Source organism: Lissotriton vulgaris, chromosome 9 (genome assembly GCF_964263255.1).
Source record: "Lissotriton vulgaris chromosome 9, aLisVul1.2, whole genome shotgun sequence".
In the NCBI taxonomy this organism is placed as follows: Eukaryota; Metazoa; Chordata; class Amphibia; order Caudata; family Salamandridae; genus Lissotriton; species Lissotriton vulgaris.
Window position 1 is genome coordinate 594,557,325 of NC_141697.1, and position 25,793 is coordinate 594,583,117.

General features: G+C 48.5%; 1 protein-coding gene across 1 annotated transcript in view; it reads left to right on the plus strand.

The window, feature by feature from the left end:
- The first annotated feature begins 1,514 nt into the window (after positions 1 to 1,514).
- Positions 1,515 to 25,793, plus strand: part of ROM1 (retinal outer segment membrane protein 1) — a 115,620-nt gene continuing 91,341 nt past the window's right edge. Inside the window, exon 1 of the mRNA XM_086936703.1 lies at positions 1,515 to 2,285. Within this exon, the coding sequence (XP_086792829.1) occupies positions 1,705 to 2,285 (581 nt within the window). The 5' untranslated portion in view covers positions 1,515 to 1,704. The remainder of the gene's footprint in view (positions 2,286 to 25,793) is intronic.

The window sequence follows — 25,793 nt, forward strand, 5'->3', positions numbered from 1 at the left end:
TGTTGATATTCTCATGCTTGTATTCAAGGCAAATATATTGAATCCGTTTGTGGACTGATCTAGTTTAAATTATACTACTGAATGGCTCTGACCCAGTATGGCAAGAAAGGATTACTAGTGTGTTCATGACAGCATTTCTAATTTTGTATGCAGATTGCATCTGGCGTAATGAGAGCAATTCTGAAGGTCACATTCTGGGTGTTGTGCCCAATTATACTGGACGCATTTGAGGTACTGAGTTCAGTACAGAAGACCTCATCTGGAGTTTGTCTTGTACTGGTGACGTCATGTCGAGTACCAACTTAATACCTGTGGGCCATGTCTGGGGTACTGCGAGTAGTTGTTGGGGCAACAACTGTATTACTGTGCCCGGATCTAGCAGATGCACAGGTAGTATTGCATACTGAAGAATCAAATCATTTTCTGGTGACATCATCAAAGCTACTGTCTCCATATCTGGAGGTCACATCTTGAGCAGTATGTTCTGTACTCTGGGAAACATCTGAATTACTGTGTCCAGACGTGGAGAACGCAGGTGTAGTATTGTGTCTACTTCTTCAGTTTTCATCTTGGAAAATGTATTTCTATTCTGGCCACATCTGTGGGTTTATGGCCAAGAAATAGCCTAAGACAAGAAAAGATGCCTATTTTAACAACAGGTCGATAAGAATGTAAACATATTTACGCAGGAGGAAACCAACGCAAGAACACTGAAGAATGCAGAAAAAAATGGAAGAGTAGTATAACCAGATAGAGAAAACAAGGCACTGGAGTAGATTATGGGGGTAGGGAGTGCAAGGTGGGAGGCAAGAATAGTGGGAGTTAAAATGAGAAAGAAATTGAGAGGTAAGAACTGGATGTGAAACCAAGGGAAACTGAGAAGTGCGAAGACGTTTTGGACAATGCAGGGTGAAAGGGAATTGGTTGTGATCAATGCGGCTGGGTTAAGAAGGTCTCATCCGCTCCTACCTCCTGTAAATAACCTTGTCTCTTAAAGGTAATCCAGCCTTCACTCCCCCAGTCTCTGGAGCGAGCACGCCCCCCTGTCTGTAGATTTAAGAGCTAGAGAAAGAGAGCCCCCCACATCCACAGACACTCCGATTCGTGGGCAGACAGGAACTAACGTCCTACCCAATCGAGGACCGAATACGTCCACCGAAGTGCAGTAATGTAAGTGTTAGGGTCCACAACTAAGTTGAGGCCTTCTGTACACCCAATGACCTCAGTAACCCCCGGCGAAGCTTCTTCTTGTGCACGGAGGGCCGGGGCGGGGATGAATGGGCGTGAACAGTGTCAGTCCGGTATTAGAGGCCTGTATCCGCTAATGAGCTTGTCGCCCTGTCACATCCCATCAGTGTCCCGTGGCAGCGGAGAATCTGGTTGCTGAGTTAGAGGACGGTCCGAGCTCTTGCTTTAATAGGATCGGGCCTGCCTGGGGTGGAAGGAAGATTAGTGCTATATCAGGAGCCCCGCACCCAAGAGGGAGGAGACCGAATCGTGCAGTCGCAGCAACTTCTGCAAGGCAGCCCCATCCCTGGGAGTGAGCGCCTCCGTGTCCTCTGCTCACCTACCTCTCCGGGGATCAGCAGGGGAGAGGCGGCAGGTCACGCAGGGAAGCCCCCGCGCGCCCCCAGCTCCGTCTTCATCTCCCCCCCCCCCCCACCCTCAGACGGACGCGCGCCCCGTATCCCGCAAACATCCAAGATGGTGCTGCTGAAGGCCAAGTTCAACTTCCAGCGCCGGGTCAAGCTGGCCCAGTCGCTGTGGCTGCTCTCCTGGGTGACGGTGCTGGCCGGCTGCCTTACCTTCGCCCTCGGCGTCTTCCTGAAGGTGCAGCTCTGGATTCATCACGAGGTGATGGACAACACCACCATCCACGCCGTGCCCAACACCATCATGGCGGCCGGCCTGGCCACCGTGCTCATCAACCTCCTGGCGGGGAAGGTGAGCCAGGACGCGCTGGACGCCGCGCGCTACGCACGCCGGAAGCAGCTCATCGCGCCGCTCTTCGTCGTCTCCTTCTTTTCCGCCTTCCTCATGCTGGTGGCCGTCTTCCTCATCTGCGCGCTGAAGGGCAGCCTGGAGGAGTCGCTGAAGGTGGGCCTGAAGAACGGCATCCGCTTCTACAAGGACACCGACACGCCCGGCCGCTGCTACCAGAAGCGGACGGTGGACAAGCTGCAGATGGACTTCCAGTGCTGCGGCAACAACCACTACAAGGACTGGTTCGAGGTGCAGTGGATCAGCAACCGCTACCTGGACTTCAGCTCCAAGGAGGTGAAGGAGTAAGTACTACGAGTTCGGGGGTGGGTGAGGGGCTTGGTCAGTTTGCCACCTTCTGTGCTATAAGAGCGTGCATCCACTCCAAACTCGCACCTGCCACCGTCCGTGCTGTGAGCCAGTACATCCACTCCCAGCTCGTACTTAACATCTTCTAATTTAGGAGAGGGTAGTCACTCGAAGCTTACACGTGCCGCCATCCGTGCTAGGGGGAATAGAACCACCAGCAACTCACACCTGAAATCCTCTTACCTAGGAGAAATTAAATACACCGAGCTTACACCTGCCACCTCCTGTGCTAGGAGAGGGTGTCCTGCCAACTCCCTCAGGAGAGGATATATCGACCTAGTTCACACCTGGAATCCTCTGTACCAGGGAAGGGTATTTCTACACCAAGTCACCTACCACCTTCTGTGTTAAAAGACAATATAGTTCAGATCAACTCATACGTTTCATCTTCTGTCCTAGAAGATGGTTTATGCATTCATACGCATTAACCTAGCACATTTTGTCCTAGGTGAGGACCAAGTTCAAACTTGCCACCTTGTCCAGAGGGAGGGTATTTTGACCTTGAGTTCACACCTACCAGATCTTCACCTGGCAGAGGATATATCCACCCCAATCCTTCACATGCCACCTTCTGTGCTACAAGACAACCTAACTCACATATTCCATCTTCTTTCCTGGGAAAGGGTATATCATTCCAAAGCTCGTCCGTCTTAATTTCTCTTTCTAGGAGAAAATATATCCACCCCTAGTTCACCCCTGCCAATTTAGTCATAGAAGAGGGTAAATCTTCCATAATCTCACAGTGGCCACCTTATTCGAGGGAGATATATTCACCCCTAGCTTAGTTATATCTGCCATTTTCTGTCGTAGGAGAGGATGCAGGCACACAAAGCTCATGCCTTCCACCTTCTGTCCTGCGAAAAAAATACATCCACCCCAGACTCACCTGTCCACCTTCAGGTGATGGTCTATCCAGGGCTTTATGTGGGCCTGGTCCTGCCAGGGCTAGCACCGGCAGTTTTTAAAAGGGGGCATCAAAGTGTGTCCCAATCGGGGTCTGTTTCATGTCCTGGCACAGACTGTCCTGTTTTTCCACAAACTGTAGCGTTGGAGTTAGCATGTGCACCAGAGTGTAAACGGGAGATGTGCTTGCTCAAGCTCCCTTCTTACCAATGGAGAGAGCTCAAAGATGGAACTGACATGAAGTATGAGCTCCCCTCTATACTGGTCTTTTTAGCAAGAGGGGCCTTACATGTGAGTTTCTCTGCTTTAGCCCTACTCAGTATAACAAACTCTGTAGCAGCCTTCCTGGCCTTTTTGGAACGTTTGCTGCTCTGGTACTTAAATAAAACAAAAGGCGAATGATGAAAGTAAGCAACACAGACCTCTCTATGTCAGATCTGAGGATGAAAGGCGAGGCTTGTGATGGAGAAAATAAATGGCTAGCCACCTGCAAAGGTAAGAGAGCGGCCCAGTGAATGCTGTCAATGGATCATGGCAAGAGAACATGGGGGAGGTGAGCCCCCCATAGAAAGGCAGATGTGTTGGTGGGAGAGGGAGCAAGAAAGTGAGACAGTAACGGAGATAGGAGTACGCACAGAGATAGCAGGGAGTAGCAAAAACAGTAATATCACTGAGAGAACGGGAGAGACTGAAGGAGACAGGCAGAGCGACAGAGCCGACCGGATAGCCACAGGGAAGTAAATAACAATGAGAGGGACTACCAGAAACATAGGGAGTGTAACAGTGAGGTAACTAGAAAGCACTGAAAGTAACAGAGGAGTAACCACAAGAGCATCAAGAAGGCATGGGGGGGGTGGCGTGGCTAGAAGAGACAGCGAGGGAGTAATAGAGACAACAGCATAGAGATGGAGTAACGGAGGTAGAGAAGCCTTCCAGAGAGGGAGAGGACTGGCAGACAGGCAAGACATTCCGAGTGAAATAGTAACTGAGTAAAGACAGGAGGCCTTGGCATGTATCACAAATAAGTACCTGCTCTCCGTAAAGTTTTTTGCTTTATTATTATCCTTTACTGAGTGAGAACTCATGATTTCCTTAAGCACGAAATGCTAGTTCCCATGATTTAGGCCACACCCCTAATTTGGTGGCCCACATCCCTTTAACAGGTTTGCCACACCAGCTTTAGAAAACCCTCAGTTTTTTCATCCCACTTAAAGTCCTGGGTCTATCCACTACCAAGTTCACATCTACCACCGTCTGTCATAACAGAAGGTTTAGTGCCTCCAAGCTTCCACCTTCCACCTTCTGTCTTAGGAGAAAGTACAAACACAAACTGGGGTTAGAAACTCTATAACTAACATAACGCAATCTATAGGCAAAGTTAGCTAATTATTGCACATTTTCATTTTATAAACATGTAAATATAAATATAAAGACATGTTATGTACATAAACGCTATTTTTTTAAATTTAATTTTTAAACCATCTCATGTTGGATAAATCCAACCTCTGCCTAAAGTCTATGGACTTTTGTATATAATAAAATATAACTTGATAAATCCATGTTTGATCATGTGCAAAAACCTGCATACGTACAAAAATAATTTTTACATCCAATTTTTCTCTTTTTTTCTAGTGCAAAACCAGTGTGTACAGTGCAAAATAGTGCAAATATAAATATAAAGTGCTAAAGTAGACGCCATATAGACAAATCATGATCTGATATTATTATTCTATAAATGCTGGTATTATATTTCAAAAATAACTTTCTCCTAGTAAAAATGTCCACAAGGAACACAATACTTCTTTAGAAAACCTGTATAAAAGATATATAACCCTGCATATAAAAGAAACTAGTTCAATTAAAATCAGATCTGAGGGAAAAGAGAACACTACAAAAATTGCTAAAAAACGGAAATTCATACAATTCATCAGAGCCATTCCCCATTAGCCATTTACAATTTACAATGCCGTTTCATTTTTGTAACACCAGGGGCATACGTATTTACAAATTATTAATCATCTATAAAAAATTGTGCATATCCTCTGTTGTATTCAAACCGTTAGGCCATTTACAATCGAACTCTAAGATGTATTTTGTTTCCAACTGCCGTAACTGGCATTCCCTATTGCCACCCCTTCTTTGTTTGGCAACTGAGTCAAGCACATAGTAAGACCGGCAACTGATATTGTTTGCATGAGTTTGTTTAAACTGTCTGGCCACAGAATAAGATGCATCACTGTGGAGAATGGCTCTTATATGCGCCCGTCCGTGCCCAGCGTCAGAACCCCTGGACCAGGCGAACGCCACAACACAAGAATCCACGACGCCAGCACCCTCTGCACACCCAACACCGGCCGAAAACACACCTGCTTCCAAGCCGCCCCGAAACTGACCCACGGACCCTTCACCTGCCACACCTGCAGCTTCACCTGCGACAGAATCACTACAAACGCCGAACATCTAGTCTTTTGTTTATGCACACTATCATGTGACCTGTGATGTCAAGCAATGGGTGTGGTTACTTTTAACTTTAAATGGTACATGTCGTTTGCACTAATTTGCACGCGAACAAGGGCTTTAGGGCTTTAAACGCATTGTGTGTTTGGGTCTTTGAATAAAAGATGATTTTTTTTTTTTCACAACCAATTTTATTGAGCATAAGAGTATCAAGGATGTGGTATCTTCACACACCAAGATCACCACAACAGTATCAATGCAATGATGACATATACAGTAATGAATGCAGCAAGTGTCAATGAAGCTCAGCTTTAAAGATGCCCTAGCAGCCTACCCTAAACCCCAACTACACCCCCCCCGTACCCAACACCCCCCCCACCACACGTGTACAGAAAGCAACACATAGAAGAAGTACAAAGAAGATGCAGTTATAGCGCAGCCAGGGCTGTGCCACTCGAGGCCAGAAGTGTCACCGCGATCAAATGTCCTCCTCCTGCTCTGCTGGGGGATCCAAGGACAGGCCACGGTAGTCGGCCCACCGCTTCCAGATCTTGAAATGTTTGCGTGGGCAGCCCCGCGCCTCAAAGACTGGTTTTTCAAGGCCCATGAAATAGTCTAACCCAGCCTTCCATGCAGACAGAGGGGGGGCCCTCACAGACTTCCATGCCCGAGCTAGGTCACGCTTGGCCACCACCAGACCCAGGAGCAACAGATGGCGCTTATACACGTTGCCCCCAACCCCTTCCATGACATGCACCAGGCCCAGCCGATGGGTACGAGGAAGATCCCAACCCAGGACCTCAGCCAGGCAACTCCACACGCCCCTCCAGAATCCAGCCAGGCGACCACACGACCACACCGTATGTATCAGGGAGCCAGGCACTTCCCCACAGCGCAGGCACTCCGGTGACGCAATCAAGCCAGCCTTCCACAGACGTTCACGTGTATAATAGGCACGGTGCAAGTATTTGAATTGTATCAGGCGGAGCCGAACCGCAATAGCGGTGCCGCGCGGGGACTCCAGCGCCTCCCTCCAATCGTCCTCATCAAGGGCGCCCACGTCCACCTCCCACCGCCCGGACTCGCTCCTGACCGGTTGCTCCTTCCTTGCTCCTCTCCCTGTATTGTTGCTATCTTGCTGGAGATCGCACTGCTGAATCCAACCTCACGGTATCGCCTGCATTATTTATTTCAGTGGCATTAGACTAAACAGCGCCGTGTTTAAAATCGGCTCGCCTGCTTTTCTCAAAGTTGCGCAGTGTTTTTGTTTAATCTCATTGCCCTCAGCGCTTGTGACTGTAGCGCCGCCCGCCCTGCACTGCATTTCACTGTATTGGCCCACCTGGCAGCAACGTGCATTATTGGATTTATTTTCTTCGCTCCTACTGCCCCTGCCTCGCCTCCCCTCTGACCTCCATCTTGCTTGCTGTTGTTGTTTTCCCTGCCCCTCCTCCCCGCTACCGCCTCCCAGCTGCTGACCCTCCCACGCTCCGCCCCCTCCACCCTCCATTTATGGCCAATGCCTCCACGCGCAGCGTCCACGCGCTTCGGCCACGCCGAAGGTGCGCCAAAGGTAAGCCCGTCTACGCCCGTCCGCGCCTGGACCGCGCCCAGCGCCAGACCCCCTGCCCCTCGCGCTCCACAGCCCTCCCGCATTACCTATGATGCCGCCACCCTCCTAGCCCTTGACCCCGGTCGCGCCCCCAACTGCGTCCAAGCCGCTCCTGGACGCACCCATGGACCGTTCTCCTGCTTCTCCTGCAAATTTAGCGGCACCGACAACATCTCCGCTACGACCACACCACAGATTCCCGACCCCAACTACCTAGAATGCATCCTTCTCAACACCCGATCAGTCCACAGGCACGCCATTGACCTTTGGAACCTACTTGACACCATCTCTCCTGACGTCGCCTTCCTAACGGAAACATGGATGAACGCTTCCTCCGCCCCTGACATCGCCATCGCTATCCCTGATGACTATAAGATCACACGCAAGGACCGCACCGACCATACAGGAGGTGGAATCGCTATCGTCCATAAGAAAACAATCCGCATCTCAACCAGCTCTGACGTCAACCTCGCCAACTCTGAACACCTTCACTTCCAGATCCACATCGACCCCAAGACCACACTCAGAGGCACCCTCCTCTACAGACCACCTGGACCCCGCGCAAAATTCAGTGAAGACATCACGGACTTCATCACTCCACACGCGCTCCCCTCCAAAGACTACATCCTTCTGGGAGACCTCAACTTCCACCTTGAAAAGATCAACGACCGCAACACCGCCACCCTCTTGGACAACCTCGCCAACCTCGGACTTAAACAACTGGTCACTTCCCCCACCCACATCGCAGGTCACACTCTCGACCCCATCTTCACCTCCAGCAACCATGTCTCCTTCAGCCACACTACGGATCTCCTCTGGACTGACCACAGCTGCGTTCACTTCATCTACAACAAGCCGAAACCCATCAACCACCCCCAACCAACTCTGCAAAGAAACTGGAACAAAATCACCACAGAGCAGATCTCCACATCACTCCTTCAATCCTCCCCAGCCCTCTCTTCTAACGCCAACGAAGCCGCCTCCAACCTCACCGTTTGGTTATCCAACACCGCCGACACCTTAGCACCACTGAAAAAACGTCAACACAAACTTGGCTTCAAGAAGGCCTCATGGTTCAACGACGACCTCAAGAAATCCAAGAAACTGTGCCGCTCCCTTGAAAAGGCCTGGAAAAAAGACCCATCCACCAGCAACAAGGACGCCTTCAAAAGCGCCATCCGTACTCACCACCAACTGATCCGAAAAGCCAAGAAAACAGCATTCAAAGATCGACTTGACAACAACGCCCACAACAGCAAGGAACTTTTCAACATCGTCAAGGAATTTTCCAACCCCTCGGCCAACTCTAACGACATCACCCCCTCTCAAACCCTCTGCGATTCCCTAGCCTCTTTTTTCCACAACAAGATTGCTGACATCCACAACAGCTTTGACAACCAACCCGGAAGGCAACCCACCCTACCATCAGCTGACCATCCTCCCCCCGTTAACACCCTTAACGCCTGGAACCCAATCTCCACTGAGGACACCATCCGCCTGATGAATTCCATCCACTCTGGATCCCCCACAGACCCATGCCCCCACCACATCTTCAACAAAGCAGACTCCGTCATAGCTCCGCACCTCCGAGACGTCATCAACTGCTCCTTCAACTCCGCTACCTTCCCAGAAGACTGGAAACACGCTGAACTCACCGCCCTTCTGAAAAAACCAACAGCAGACCCCACCGAACTCAAAAACTACCGCCCCATCTCACTTCTTCCATTCCCGGCCAAAGTCATCGAGAAAGCTGTCAACAACCAGCTCTCCACCTTCCTCGAAGACAACAAATCACTCGACCCCTCACAATCTGGCTTCCGAGCCAAACACAGCACTGAGACCGCCCTCATCGCAGCAACAGACGACATTCGAACTCTACTGGACAATGGAGACACAGTCGCCCTCATCCTCCTCGACCTCTCTGCAGCCTTCGACACAGTCTGCCACAGCACCCTTTTACAACGCCTCAGAAACATCGGAATCCAAGGAAAGGCACTGGAATGGATCACCTCGTTCCTCACCGGAAGAACCCAGAGAGTCCGCCTCCCACCATTCAAGTCCGAGGCCTCTGAAATCATCTGCGGCGTACCACAAGGATCCTCACTCAGTCCCACCCTCTTCAACGTATACATGAGCCCCCTCGCGGCCATCGCCCGCCAACACAACCTCAACATCATCTCTTACGCGGATGACACTCAACTGATCCTATCTCTCACCAAGGACCCCAGCACCGCCAAAACTAACCTACACGAAGGAATGAAAGAAGTCGCCGAATGGATGAAACAAAGCCATCTGAAACTGAACTCAGACAAAACAGAAGTCCTCATCTTAGGTAAATCCCCCTCTGCATGGGACGACTCCTGGTGGCCGGAAGCCCTCGGAAATGCACCCATCCCGACAGACCACGCACGGAACCTTGGCGTCATCCTGGATTCCTCACTCTCAATGAACAGACAAGTCAGCGCCGTATCCTCTTCCTGCTTTAACATTCTTCGCATGCTCAGAAAAACATTTCGCTGGATCCCCTCCGAAACAAGGAAAACAGTCACCCACGCTCTAGTCACGAGCCGACTGGACTACGGAAACACCCTCTACGCAGGTACCACCGCTAAACTCCAGAAGAAACTACAACGAATCCAAAACGCCTCAGCCAGGCTCATATTAGACATCCCACGCAACGAACACATCTCTGGTCACCTTAAAGACCTCCACTGGCTACCCGTCAATAAGAGGATTACTTTCCGACTGCTTACCCACGCACACAAATCACTCTACGACATCGGACCAGATTGCCTCAACTTTCGACTGTCCTTCTACACCCCCTCCCGCCAACTGCGCTCTTCCAGCCAAGCCTTCGCCACTGTACCTCGCATCAACAAAACCACCATGGGAGGCAGATCCTTCTCATACCTGGCTGCCAAAACATGGAACTCACTCCCCGCTTACCTTCGCCTCACCCAGAATCACCTAGCGTTCAGAAAGCAGCTTAAAACGTGGATATTTGACAAATAATCCACCTCCCCTTCCTAAGCGCCTTGAAACCCTCTGGGTATGTAGTGCGCTATATAAGTGTTATGACTTGACTTGACTTGACTCCCGAAGGGAGCAGAGAGTGGAGGAGCAGTGAATAACAAGTGACTGATAGATCCTAGAGACCTTCTTGTCACCCAAGTCCCCCATAAACACTTTCGCCTCTAGCGGGCTGAATTCCGGCAGGGAGTCAAGACCGGCAATGCTCGGGGCAAGGGCATGCCGCAGCTGGAGGTAGCGGAAGAACTGGGACTGAGGCATCTGGAACTCCGCGCGGAGTTCCTCAAAGGACTTGAGGGTGGTACCCGACACGACCTGGCCCAGTTGCGTAATTCCAATAGCCTCCCAACCCTCAAACCCGGCCAGGGCCGCCAGTTCCGGGAGCATGCCATTGTGCCACAGCTGCGTTTCAGCTGTTAATTTGCCCCACCAACCCATGCGGCGCAGAGATTGCCGCCACACCGTAAATACCACCTTAGTGACCGACGGCAACCCACGGCGTATACGAGTCGAATAGAGAATAGTGTGGAGTGTGCGATCTCCCATGAGAAGTCTCTCCAGGGCATAGGCCGGGTCACTCCTATCTCCATACCACCATTCATTGAGGACGAGTAGGTGCGACGCTTGGTAGTAGGAGAGGAGGTCGGATGTGGCCAAACCACCACAGTACCTGGACAGAAAGCACGTCCTCAAGGCTACCCTGGCTGCACCGCCATCCCACAGGAAGCGGCTCAGCACAGAGTTCACCTGGCGGAACCACTCCATGCCAATAGGGTGCGGGAAGTTTTGGAGTTGGTACAGCAGCCTCGGCAGTGCCACCATCTTAAAGATGGCCGACCTCCCAAATATCGTGAGGGGCATCCTGGACCAGGTTTTAATATCTGTCTGGACCCGTTCCCACACCGGCGAGACGCTGCGTGTCCAGGCCACTGCCCGCGAGGTCGAGAGGAAGACGCCCAGATACTTCAGGCCATCCGTCGCCACACGCAAGTCGGCGGCCCATGGGTCGGCAACTACACCGCCACCCAAAAGCCACAGGGTCGATTTAGTCAGGTTAAGGTGAAGCCCAGAGACCTCGCCAAACCCCCGCATGATCTCCAAAACCCGGGGACCCGAGCGCCGCAGATCAGTGAGGAACAGGAGGACGTCGTCTGCATACAGTGCAATCCTGTCTGCCAGGTCATGGTTCCAGACAAAGCCACGTAGGTGGGCGTCCGTCCATATTCGCGACGCATGGGGCTCCATGGCCAGGGCGAACAGGTAGGGGGACAGCGGGCAACCCTGTCGAGTACCACGTCCGATTTGGAAGCGCCCAGAGACCGCGCCGGCCACGCGGACCGACGCCGTGACATTCGTGTAGAGGAGACGAATATACGACAGGAAGACAGGCCCTAGGTTGAGGCGGGCCAGCAAAGTGAACAAATACGCCCAGCTCACTGAATCAAAGGCTCGGTCCATGTCTGCAAGAAGGAGTGCGGCTTGTTCATCCCTAGCACCCATGGCGTCGACCGCCGCCTGCGCCCGCCGGATATTATGCCTGGTGGCCCTGCGCGGCATGAACCCCGCCTGGTCAGGGTGGACCAGGTCGGCAATGTGGGGCAAGAGGCGGTTCGCCAGGGCCTTCGCCAAGATCTTGGCCTCGACGTTGAGAAGGGAGATCGGCCTGTAAGAGTCGTGCCGGTCCGGCGCCCTGCCTGGCTTCAAAAATACCACAATCTCGGCGTGACGCCAGTCTGGTGGCAGCTCGCCCTTAGCCCGCGCCGCCTCCAGGGCACTGCGAAAGTGGGGTCCCAACTGGACATGGAACTTTTTATAAAATTCGCTAGGATAGCCGCTCGGGCCGGGCGCCTTCCCAGTATTCAATTGGCCAAGGGCCTCCCCGAGTTCCTCAGATGTAAGCGGGGCCTCCAAGGCGGTTCTAGTCTCATCAGGGACTGCCTGCGGGAGCAGGCCGTCCAGGTATGAAGCAATCTCGCCCTCCATCAAAGGGTCACGAGGAGCGTATTGTGCCTCGTAGTAGCGGGCAAAGCTAGCCGCCAGCAGACTCGGGTCGGTCACGACCGAGCCGTCATCCGCCGTGAGGCCGGGCAGCTCCAGGGGCTGGAAAGTTGCCTGGCAAAGCCTATGCAACATGGTGCAGGACTTATCGCCCCACTGGTACACCCTGCTACGCGTGGCGAGCCACGCCTGTCGGGCCTCCTCATATAGGACCGAAGCATACGTTTGTTGGGCCTGCAGGAGCTGCCGCACAACGCCCTCGTCACCCCCAATCCGACCACGCTGCTCCAGCTCCTCTACGCGGGCTGCGGCGGTCACAATGGCTTCCCGACGTTTCCGCCGAGCAGCCGCACACCAAGTTATATCGATGCCCCGAAGCGTAGGCTTCAGCGCCTCCCACACAACCATTGCATCGACACCCCCCACCAGGTTCTCGCGCCAGAAGTGATCAATCGCTTCGCGTAAATGCGTCACGTACTCCGGCCGCTGCAGCTGCCAGGCGGACATACGCCAGCGAAAGGGTTGTCGTTTGGAAGGGAGGGTCACGGTGGCCAAGACAGGGGAATGATCTGAGAGGCCCCTGGGGAGTATTGCGGCATCCCTGACACGACTCAGATAGGCACCCGGCACAAACAAATAATCAAGCCTCGAGAAGGACCCATGCACCGCCGATACATACGTGAAGGCCCGCACTGCGGGATGAAAATGCCGCCATACATCAATCCAGCCCAGGCCACGCACAGTCGCACACAATCTGGTGGGAGCAGCCGCGGGGGGGGGGGGTCAGACACTACAGGAGCTCGTCTCAGGCGGTCCAGGCCCACATCCATGACCTCGTTCCAGTCGCCCCCCACCATGGTCAGGACTTCCGGGATCTCGTCCCACAGCGCAAACAGCCGCTCAGACAATGCCCACTGCAGGGGGGGAGGGGCGTATACACTCCCAAAGACCACCGGCTCGGAGCCCAGCAGGCCCTTGATAAAGACAAACCTGCCCTGAGGATCAATCCATTGTTTCTCGTGAACATAAGCCACCCTACGGTGTACCAATATGGCCACCCCCCGCGACCCCCTCGTAAAGCCAGCATGGTAAACCTGTTGATACCCAAACCTCTGGAGGCTAAGGGCCTTGGAGCCCAGCATGTGAGTCTCCTGGAGCAGAAGCACGTCCACCATCTCCCTCTTCCCCCACCGCAGCACAGCCCCACGCTTGATCTTATCCAGGATACCCCGCACATTCCATGTCACCACCCGCAGCGTCTTTGGAGGAGACATAGTCGCGGTATCAGCCATTATCGACACACAGTCCAGAATCCGGCCTCCCCTCCCACCCTGGCGCAACCCGCAGATCAACCAAAATCAAAACCTCAGACACGTGTGGTCCCACCCCTCCAGCCCGCGAACTCAGCAACCCCCCCCCAACCCAGAACCCCCCCAACATTGGCAACACCAGAACTCTCCCCCACACCCCACACCCACCACCCCAATACCTCAGAAAACGTTGAAGTATCTGTCGCGGCATGGAGAGACCCGGGTCCAGAACAGAGGACCCAGGGCCCGCCATACCAATGGATCCCAACAACCCCATCATGACACACACACCACCCCCCCACAACACTCACATCCGTGAGGGTCTGAGGCCCACAAACGGTACCCCCCGAGCCCCACTGCGTCCCATGGCAATAACTGGAGTCCTCACATGGGGACCGACCGGCATCTCAAGGACAGAATGAAACAGTCTCACCAGCCAAAGCAGAGCAGTTCAGTAGGCAGCATACAGAGTGTGTTCAGTCCCGGCAATGTTCAGCTGCCCGCATCGGAGTGCTCCGAGTCCCCGGCACCACCCGACCGCGATGCACTGGCAGAAGCCGACCTCTTCTTGGAGCGAGACCGCCGATGGCGGCCCTTCTTGTTCGGGCGATCCGTCCGCTCCGGCGACGATCCCTGGGACCTGCCCGGGTCCAGCCCCGGCTGGGCGTGAGGCCTGAGTCGCACCGCCTCGTCGGTCCAGCGGAACACCTCCTCCGGTGAATCGAAGAAATGGGTCCGGGACTGATATATCACCCGCAGGCGGGCCGGATACAGGAGAGAGTATTGGAGCTTGAGGCCCCGTAGCTTAGCCTTAGCGTCCATGAAGGATTGCCTCTGTTGCTGTACCATCTTCGTGTAGTCCGGGAAAATCATGATAGTATGATTCTCGAAGGCGAGTGAGCCCTTGTTCCTCGCCTCCCGCAGGATAACATCCCGGTCATGATAGTTCAGCAGCCGGGCGATGACAGGTCGTGGGCGCTCGCCCTCCGGCGGCCGCTGGGTCAGGGCCCTGTGGGCCCTCTCAATCACGAAGCATGTAGACAGTGCCCCTTCGGGAAGCCAGCTTTCCAGCCACTCGGTCAAGAACCGCTCCATATGTTCCTTCTCGCACCGCTCCGGAAAGCCAATGAAGCGGAGGTTGTTGCGCCGCGCGCGCCCTTCTGCATCCTCCACGCGGGCCGCCAGCGTCTTCTGGATGCTCTCCACCTCCGCCAATCGTTTCTTTAGGCCACCAATGTCCGCCTCGGTCGCTGTGATGCGGGTCTCAGCCCCAGTGATCCGCTCCACCGCGTTGCGGAGGTCCTGGCGCAGGAGCGTGACATCCGCCCATACTGCCCCAATTTTGGCATCAAGCATGTCCCGGGATTGGGTGATGGCCGCCAGAATAGCCGCATTGTCCGGCCCAGGGCCACCGCTGCCACCGGCCGCCCCCGCGCCGCCGCTCGGCCCAGTGAATTTGTCGATGGGGCCATGTTTAGGCGGGCCACCTCCTCTGTCCCTGGTCATGGCACACGCTGGGCAGGGCGGACACCACCCCTGAGCTGTCGGGCACTGTCACAAGTCCTGGATGGGACGGACCAGACGAGGCCTCCGAGGAGAAAGTGGGCCGGCCACCCCAATCCGGCGTCGCGAAAATCGAGGTCCCGGCGTCCCCCAGGTGGGACAGGCCTCACCCGCACTCGTCACCACGAGCGGCCGTCCAAAGTACAGGAAAGGGCAGCGGCGCCGTGATCTGTGGGCAGCCGATCCCAGCGGGCCGGGCCAGGAGAGGCAGATCGGATGCCACCACCATTCGCCAGGCCGTCGCCGGCTGCCTCAGGGCTCAAGGATCCCAGTCTCCAGGCCGTCACGGGGCCACGCCTCGCCGTCACCGCTCGCTGGTCACACAGGGGAAGAGCCGATGATTAGGAGCGAGCGGCACTGTCCCAGTCTCCAGGCGATCGCAGCCAGAAAGATGAGCCAAGGGCGGCGCAGCGGATGCCACCCAAACCCGTCAGATCGCAACTGCCACCAGGCGTCGCGAAACTCGAGGACCCCGGTCTCCGGCCGGCCACCAGGCCGCACTGCGCCGCCGCCTCCCTCCGATCACAGGAAGAGAAGAAATGCAGGATCTACACACCAACGTAGACAGGAGACTTCCCCAGATCGAAATCGAACACTGGGTATCAACAGCGGGCTCGGGGGTCAGGATAAATGATCGAATTAAGTCCGGGCCGGCGGGAGCTCTACAAGGCTGCGACCGCCATCTTCGCCCGCCAATAATAAAAGATGATTTTTGCCCAGAAAAACTGAGAGGTCTGTGTCTCTTTCCTCGCCGCGCGCGGAAGTTGGAAGTATACATATACATATGAGGCATACAACGTCTTAAAAGCTGCTGGGCAAAAGACAAGACAAACTCTTAGCTGGTGCATGAATTATTTATTCGAGCCCAAACACCAAGTGGACCATGACGCGTTTCAGCCCGCGAAGGGCCTTGATCACATGACAAACGCTGAAAAGGTAAGGTTACCCTTTTAAAGTGCTAGCGTGCTAGTAAAAATGCATAAGCATGGAAGACAGACTAACGTCTCCTTCTCTGTATTCTAAAATATACACTTGAATTCAATGCAATGAAAGGGACAATAACTGTAAAATACAATTATAAAACTGCAGTTGATATGCATGATTCATATATATATATTATACACACACACACACACATAGAGAGAGAGCATAATATCCTCCATGGAACTATATACATTAATATGAACATCAAAGGACACTAAATAAGGAGATTTTGAGAGATGAATAGGGAAATTGCATTTACCTGTAGAGAAGCAAAAGCTATGTTAGGAGAGAGTAACTACAAACATAAAGATGACGTGTATGCTGTTGTGTAATATGGAAGGATCCTTTTTCCTTTTTTAATGAAATGTACTGTATTATGTATATACTTTTATGGTCACATCGACCAAAATAAAGTTTTTCTGAGCTGAACTGAACAAACTTGTTTTCAAAAATAATTTTTTTGCTTGTTAAAGAGTATCGCGTTTGTGTATTTCAATAGTGAGCCGCTATTTATGACATACTGATCAGTAGATTGTATTTCAACAACCTCAGTGCGTAACTCTTCAGACTTCTTTAGTAATTCATGTGCTAATGGAGACTTATCAGCCTTTCTTAACATACTGTGATATTCAAATAATACAGGAAGGAAAGCACCAAGCTTGTAATGCATGATATCTGCATGATTCATATCACTGGAAGCAGTGACAGTCATCATTCTTTGAAACAAAAATGCTGGTTCTATCTCAATATCAGCATCTACAGTACTAGTAACAGCAGAAGCAGATCCTAGCGTTTTGACTCTGTCTGATCTGTTTGCTTTGAATTTGAAAACGGGATTCTCCTCATTCTGGCAACTATTCTTTTGGTTTGGAATGATAAATTCGAAGAAATGTTATTAGCTGTTCCCCAAAGAGTTACCACTTCAGATTTTCCTCTGTCCCCCGATATAATAATAATATCATCTCCATGATAATCTACAAGCTTACTTTTCATGTGCCTACAATTGTATGCTTGGATTTCACTTCCTTGTAGATATTCTTACATTTTGGATGTTAGGTCCTCATTGTGCATTTGTTCTTTATCGTTCGAGTCTAGGTAACTAACACATCTTCAGAAAAACGTCATGTCGTTCTTCATTACTTGGACGCCCTACTTTCAACTTCTTTGATTGCTGTTTAACAGTTGAATATTCTTTGGGGATGTTTCTTCCGCTTCAAAATTTTACACCGCAAGATTGGTGGTAAACGCAATCTGCAGCTTGAAGATCCAAAAGAAAATATTCAATACAGCCTCTTACTACAAATGACCATTCATCACCACGACTTTCACAGGACCTTTTTATAGTTTCTGAGAATTCTAATGTTTGTAAATACACATGTTCTGTTCTTGGATTGTGCCTGCACAAAAAGTTAACAGTTCTGCAAAACAGTCAGTCACACTGCAGAATGCCCCGGCAGCTATTCAAGCACTTCTCTTTGCTATAGATGCTGTACTTGCCTCTCTATTCTTAACTTCAATATCTTTCTTATCAGTAAACATTTTCCGACATGAAACATTAACTCTGGTTTCAGTAATTACGACAACATCACTTCCACGGTTTTGACTGACAGAGTTGATGCCCTCAGCTCCTTTTTCAGCCAACATGGCAATCTTCTATACATCATCCAATATTTCTTTACAAATAGGACACTACCGTTCACAGGTAGCCATACCTGTGAGGAAAAGAAAAATATGTTAATAATGAACGGTACAGCTACTAATCAAGTATACCAGTATATTAAAAAAAAAACACATTTGTGTTATTAACACTCGATTTAAAACATCCTAATATGCCTTATTATACATTTACATGCCACCATTTTGAAATGGGCTTTCCCATAACCCGATTTTGTCGGATTTTGGATATGTCAAACAGTACCTATTCCTGAGTAGAAACCTACTTACCAAGCATCTGTTGCAAATTTGCCCACGTTTTACACCAGTTTGACTGAACGATGTCCCTTTCTGACTGTTGCATCTCAATTCTTATGCCCTCAGCAGGATGCTTCCTTTGAAATATGCACAGTTCTAGAGCCCACATCCTTGGTATTGTGCCACGTTCTGGAGGTCAATGTGGTGTATTATGGCGAGTTCTGCAGGCCTCATGTGTGTGTTAAATTTCAGAAGCAACATCTGAAGCTTTGGGCCTAGCTCGGGAGTCAATACCTGGAGTGTTGTAAAAAATTAAATAGCGGAGCTCCCCAATATGAATTAATTGCTCAAGGCTTACTGCAAGCGCCCTAAACATAGATAATATGGCAAATCTTACATGAAACCATATTCCCAACACCACAAAAATGACCATATATTGTGCTAAAAATCAAAGATTAGAACACCTATTTCCACCACAATAGCAAATACCCTGTGATAGTCATAAACAACATTAGCTCGAAGAGGAAAATTAAAATGCATAGGAGGCCATAGTTAGAAAATGTTATAGTTGTAGATATCCTAATAGCCGTAAGTGTATAAGATGCATAGGCCTCAAAAGTGGTTACTTTTATCTAAAAGTCTCAACACTAAATTGTTTCCAAGTAGATCCAATCATTTTATTCCTTGATGGTATGTGGCCTGCCCTCAGAAGAAGACAAACAAAATAGTCTGGATTTGAGAAATATAAAAAGTCATAAACAAACCCACTATTAATAAGTCTGATAAATCCAATTATAAGAACCAAGGGTTACATGCACCAATCTCATCTTTGTATGATTTAAAGGAAGTATGAAAGTAATTACTCCCGGTTGTAGAAGTGATATATTTGTTGCTTTTTTGACGCAGGCTGACTGACTTAATTCAAAATGGCTCCCAAAATGGTTGAAAGAAATCACTCGCTAGAGAAATATGTCCACCAAGTTATATGACAAGCTGCCTACATGTAGACCCTTGAATCATAATTGCCCTAGACCAGTGCTTGTACATGCATAAGCACAAGAATAACACAATTCCAAGAGAATTTACCAACTTATGAATATCATCAACATATAGAAAAGAAGAAAATACTGGTGCCCACAACAAATTCCTCATGAAAACCCTATTTATTAAATACATGAAATGAAATGAAATGAAAATTCGTTTTTTATAGCGCACTTCTACCCTGAGGCCTCGTAGTTCTTGGACCGGGCGGTCGGAAAAACGAAGCCAGGCTGTACAGATTAGTGAAAGAGGAAGGTTTTCAAGAGTCTGCGGAAAGTCTGTAGATCGGATTCGCTGCGCAGAATGGGTGGGAGAGAGTTCCAAAAAGTGGCAGCATTCCACGAGAAGGAACATCCACTTCATCTGGCTTGTCGTACTTTCCTTGTGATTGCATAATCAAATAGTGCAACAAAATATACCTTGGACCGTGTTATGTCCCGGAAAAGACCTGTCGACAAATGCCAAATCGTAAAGCCTGTCATAAAAACCCCATTTGCTGAAAATTATCCATATACTGTAACCTCTGCCCAATTCCTTAAAAACACTATACAACACACCATATTGTTGACCCCAGATAATACCCTTTTGCTCCCATATATACAAAAAATAATTCTGGGCATTGTAGTATATGTAACAAAGCACCCAAATTTAAGAATGGCATTATTTCGAACCTCATAAGTACTTGCCGCAACGTAAATTACAGCTTCCCAAAGGCATGTTGACTAAACAACTTAACACACCTAAGTTAAACAATCCAAAGGTTTTGTGACCTATCGTGAACACGTTATTTAAAAGTCTTCATCCTCCCTTTATTATCATGCTCCGTTACATTCAGTCTCCAACTATCTAATGCCGTACCATAGTAAACTGGCAAACATCTCAAGTTACTCACCGAGTTGTAGCCACGGTGTGCCATGTCAGAGAATACTCAACTGCAAGTGTTTGTAAAAATGGGGGCTGTCGCTCTTATCAATTTAAAGCAGGCGCCACATATTCCTTCGTAATGAAAATAAAGGAAAGACAACCTGATTGCAGGAATCCTTCCAGCACTCTCGAGACCTGCATTTGATAATAGAAATCAAAAGGGGGAACTTATTAAATATATCTTGTATACAAATACAGTGGTTTACAACCATTACCACACGTTGGCTCCTGCACTTGTGAGTTATAGTAGATCGTAAACACAAATAGGTAACGCCCATTCGTTTTTCAACCTTTATGTGGGCAGCCCGCGTACTGTAAGAATCCCGTTGACAGTCAATAGACCATACTTCTCTAACCAAAATGTTCCTGACAACCAAAAATCAGTTAATTGAAGTTTAAAAGCAATTTCATCGAAACACGTGTATGAAAGATAATGAGATACCCCAGAGGAAAAGGAAAAACACAAAACAATTGCTCATTTAGTTAAAAGGGGGACGATTCACAGAACTAATCTGAGATAACATCCTAAACTTACTACTTTTGATATTCACAGAAGGCATTTAGTAGTAGTAAAGTTAGGACTCCTAACTTTGCTACTACTATCTTGAGATAAAATCCTAACTATATGACTTTTGGTATTTACAAAAGGCATTTAGTAGTAGTAAAGTTAGGAGTCCTAACGTTACTACTACTAAATGCCTTCTGTGAATACCAAAAGTAGTAAGTTTAGGATTTTATCTCCGATTAGTTCTGTGCATCGGCCCCAAGATGTTTCACGCATAGTGATGAGTACTGATGTCTGTTAGCATTAGCCACGATAGATCAACCAGATGGCCAGAAATATTGGAGTTAGTTATTTAAAATGTGGAGCTATACCCCAAAGGTGTTCATAGACCAAACATCAGCACATTAAATGAAAGCTTCGCCAGTATATTAACGCATAATACATATCCACATACACATAACTTCTATTGTCATGCTGTTACTAAAGGTACAAATCAACTAAATATACTGCATGAGAACAGATTTAACAATTATCCTATTTCACATAAATGTTTTGCTACACATTGAACGTTTCCAGATGTGTGTCCATGCCTCAATAACCATCATAAACTAAACCGGCAGCATGTAAGTAAAGGCTCAACCAGTGTATTGGCTTATAATAGGTATGACAATTACTGTCAATCCTTTTAACAAGGTACAACATAGATATAAATATTACATGAGAGATAATCCCCAACAAGACTCCTCATTTGCATAATACACTTGGGCCCGATGTAGGTAATCCCTATTTACAGACTCTTAAATACCGAATCATACCGATTCGGTATTTAAGAGTAGGTAAATAGGAAGGGTGCAGATGTAGGTAATTCTTATTTTAGAATTACCGAATCTGTAAGATTCGGTATTTACAGATTCGGTAAATACTGAGGGCCCGATGTAGGTAAATTCATTTTACCACTTCATAAATACCGAATCATACCGATTCGGTATTTAAGAAGTGTTAAAATGGAGGGGGGGTGATGTAGGTATTTCAGATTCGGTAAATACCGAATCGTTAAGATTCGGTATTTACCGATTCTGTAAATACCGAATTGGTAAAGCCCATTGATTCCTATGGGTATTGCAGCCCATAGGAATCAATGGTCATTACCGAATCGGTATTTACCGATTCAGTAAATACCGATTTTTGCAAGGGTGCAGGGGGTGTCACTTTGACACCCTCTAGCACCCCAATTCCGGACTTGTGTGCCATGTGGCACAGAGACATGCCCTAAGGGCATGTCTGTGTGTCACATTGCACAGGTGTGCATGCACAGATGTGCATGCACACCTGTATTCGGTATTTTACCACCCAATGGGATTGGGTGGTAAAATACCGATTCTTAAAGCCCTGTGGCACTCTGACATGTGCCAGCTACATCTGCATTTACAGAATCTGTATTTTACTGAGTCTGTATTTACCGATTCGGTAAATACAGAATCGGTAAAATACCGATTCTGTAAATGCATGCCCTACATCTGGAAACCGTAATACCGGTCGGAAACGGCCGAATTCGGCCGTTTTCGACCGGTATTAGGACACCTACATCGGGCCCTATATCTGTATTTCCCATTGATTCCTATGAGCCTTGAAGCCCATAGGATTCAATGGGAAATACCGATTCTGTATTTACAGAATCGGTAAATACCGAATCCTGGCAGGGGGAACGGGGTGTCACTTTGACACCCTGTAGCACCCCAATTGCAGGCTTGTGTGCCATGTGGCACACATACATGCCCTAAGGGCATGTCTGTGTGTCACATGGCATAGGTGTACATGCACATATGTGCATGTACACTGAAATTCGGTATTTTACCACCCAATAGGATTGGGTGGTAAAATAAGAATTCCTAAGGGCCTGTGGCACTGCAAACTGTGCCACCTACATATGGAATTACAGATTCGGTAAATATACCGAGTAGGTATTTTACCGATTCTGTAAATTTACCGATTCGGTAAAATTGGGGTCCTCTACATCTCAAAAACCAATTACCTGTCGGTAACGGCCGAAATCGGCTGTTACCGACCGGTAATTGGCGACCTACATCTGGCCCTTGGTTCCTTAAGTTACACTTCCAAACCATGTCCATATTTCGAAACACCTACATAAAAGGTGATGAGACAATTAAGTTGGTCACCTGTTACAGAAAATGAAAATGATACATCTCATTATCTTGATTTATACCAAATTCTATTGATCTTCATTTGAATATCAACTGTTCCTCATTTTTGCCACTCTGGAGTGGTGTGGCTCACTGGTTAGAGGCGGCAGACCCGGAAGCAGAGGTCGGCCCGGGACCAGGGTTCGATTCCCGACGTGGCAGGGTCTTGGGCCATGGTCAGCAGACTTGATAATTCTCGCCTCGGTGCCTACTCCAACCATGGGTCCCACTCAGCAACTCTGGGCAATAGCTTGCTTAATCTCTACTAACGGCCCCATCAGCGCCGGGGATGCTTGTCTTCACCTTGGAGATGCCCAGGAGGGACCATCTCACAGGGAAAGCCAGGATGGGTTCCCCAGCGGTATACAGCGCCGGGACGCCCCTTTGCTGGGGCAGCTGTGCGCTTTACAAGTATACGACATTTAACATTTAACATTTCTGCCATATGGTCCTCCCCCCCCCCCCCCCCCCCCCTTGGGTTTGCTTTGGACTGCGCGATCCCCATGAACTTAATTGCTGGGGTTTCTAAGGTTGTTTGTGACTCCCGTGTATGCATCACAACTGGGGATGTAGGATCATTATTTCTCAATGATCACATATGTTCCTGTATACGTTCTTTAAGGGGACGAACTGTACTTTCTACATATCAGTAGTCAGACAACATATTTTGCATTAAAATTTATGAATGTCTCAATCTTGAATGTTTCACTTTCATTAAAACTGAAACAATGTTTTGTGCATTGCACTACTACACATGCTACATGTGCTGTCCTTGAAAAAACCGTTGGGTGTCCTTGGCAACCATGTGTGAGTTTCAACAGTTATAGGTACAGATAACTGTTACAAACCGAGTCTCTAATTGTCATCCCTCTTTTGTGAACCATTTTGGCTTTCAATGGGATGGTCAGTGTCCTGTCCGTTTACAGGATGTACCAATTTTTCAACAGAATCTTGCTGTCACAACTGTAGGGTGTGCAGAAAGGAATCATATTACCCCACACTTCAGTGGTTTGTCTATGTTGCTTCCTCAACATACTATCTCTAGATACCTTTGGAATCCTCCTCCTGGCATGACTGTTTTTGAATAGCCCCTTTGTAACATAACATAACATGTGTAGGTGTAAAGCACACATTCACCAAGAAGGTTATCTTGGGGCTGAATAACAGATGTTTATTGTTACCCAACGGTACTCATTTTATCAACCACAGAAGGAGGAAACACTGAGTGGACCCACCGGGTTGGTAACCTATGACAATGAGGTCGAATATAGGCCCCTACAGTTGCCTTATTAGTCCATTAAGCCACCAGACCCGGCTGTAGGACTCAGCCTGTTAATCTATCCAACTCCTTCTGGACTTCTGGCTCACTGCCATTTCGCTTCACCTGTGACATTTCTCCATAGGGTATTGCTGACAGTTGGGCATCTGAGTGGGCACTAGCGGCATGTAGCAAAGCATGCTGTTGGCTAGCACTAAATATTTGTATGGACTTTGGTCTCCCTAATGTGTATTTCAATATCCAGAAAACTGATAGATTGTTTGTCAAACTCAAAAGTCATCTGTATTTTGTAGTTATTCATCGTGAGATATGTACAAAACTTCAACAGCAATGATTCAAACCCTGTCCAAATTAAGAGTAAATCATCAATGTATCTTCCTCAGAAGAAAATATGTTCTTTCAGGTGTTGCAGACCATCTTGCCATATGTGTCTTAATTAAAAGAAACTAATGTAGAGATTTGCGTACAAGGGTGAGAAACAAGAGCCGGTGGCGAATCGGAACAATTGCCCCTAGACGTTGTTCAATACAAATTCTATCATATCTATAAACATATCCGTGTTTACCATATTAGAGGCTGATCTGATTGGAAATAAAACCCCTACTCTTGGGCATGCATGTATACCGTGAATTTATATCTAATGTGACCCGTGTCATTTTGGATGACTACTGTACATCCTCCAACTTGTTTAGTACATCTTTGTTATCCTGTAAGAAAGAGGGAAGGTTTTTCACAAATGGTTTTAGAAATTCATCTGATTACTTGGATAGTCTTTCTGTGGGCGGTCCTATACCCAATATGATGGGTCTTCCTGATGGAGGTACCCTGAACATATGGATTTCTGGTAGTGTATATATGCATTGTATAGTTGGATTGGGATTAAATATATATGTACATTCTAGCTCTGTAATTACGGACAGTTCTTTCCCTATATGTAGCAAATCCCCCTCAGTGTTTTATAATCCCCTCTATGGGGTTGCCATCCAGTCTCACATATGCCTCCATATCAGCCAATTGTCTGTTGATTTCATATACATAAGCCTATCTATTCATGATACTATATTACCGCCCTTATCGGCTTCTTTTATGATGAATGATTTATCAGAACCAAGGTCTCACAGGGCTGCTCTTTCTTTTGCTGTTATATTTTGTATATTTTACTTTCTACATCTTTTTTCAAATTCATGAATATCTTTTGTTACCATTTTACCAAACGTGTCAATTACATTATCCGCTGGTAACATTGGCGTAAACGTAAACTTAGGTTTAATTCCACTTTCTAAGTTAACATACTGTATGACATTTAGATCTTGTAATAGTTGTTAATTATCGGGGTTGTCGCCCCCTTTGCACTAAGGGATAACAATAGCTGGATATCTTGTACTGACAACTTCATTGCATGGATTGAACATAAGTCCTGTTTTTACAAGAAGATTTGTTTTTGTTTTAATTGTCGCATGAATTTAAAGAGGTCTTTGTGTATCTGTGTCATATCACAATGATTCAATGGACAAAACCTAAACCTTTGTTCAATATATTTATTTCATGTTGTGTAAGCATTTTGCAGGTCACATTTAATGTTAACTATATGGCATTTTTGTACAGAAAAGGGGGTGGTGATGAACAGAGTGTCTGAATTAAGCAGACCACTCTTACCCAGTCCAAAGATCAGGGCTTGATCCATCACCGTTTTTCAGCTCACTGCACCATCCCAGCTCAGAACTTG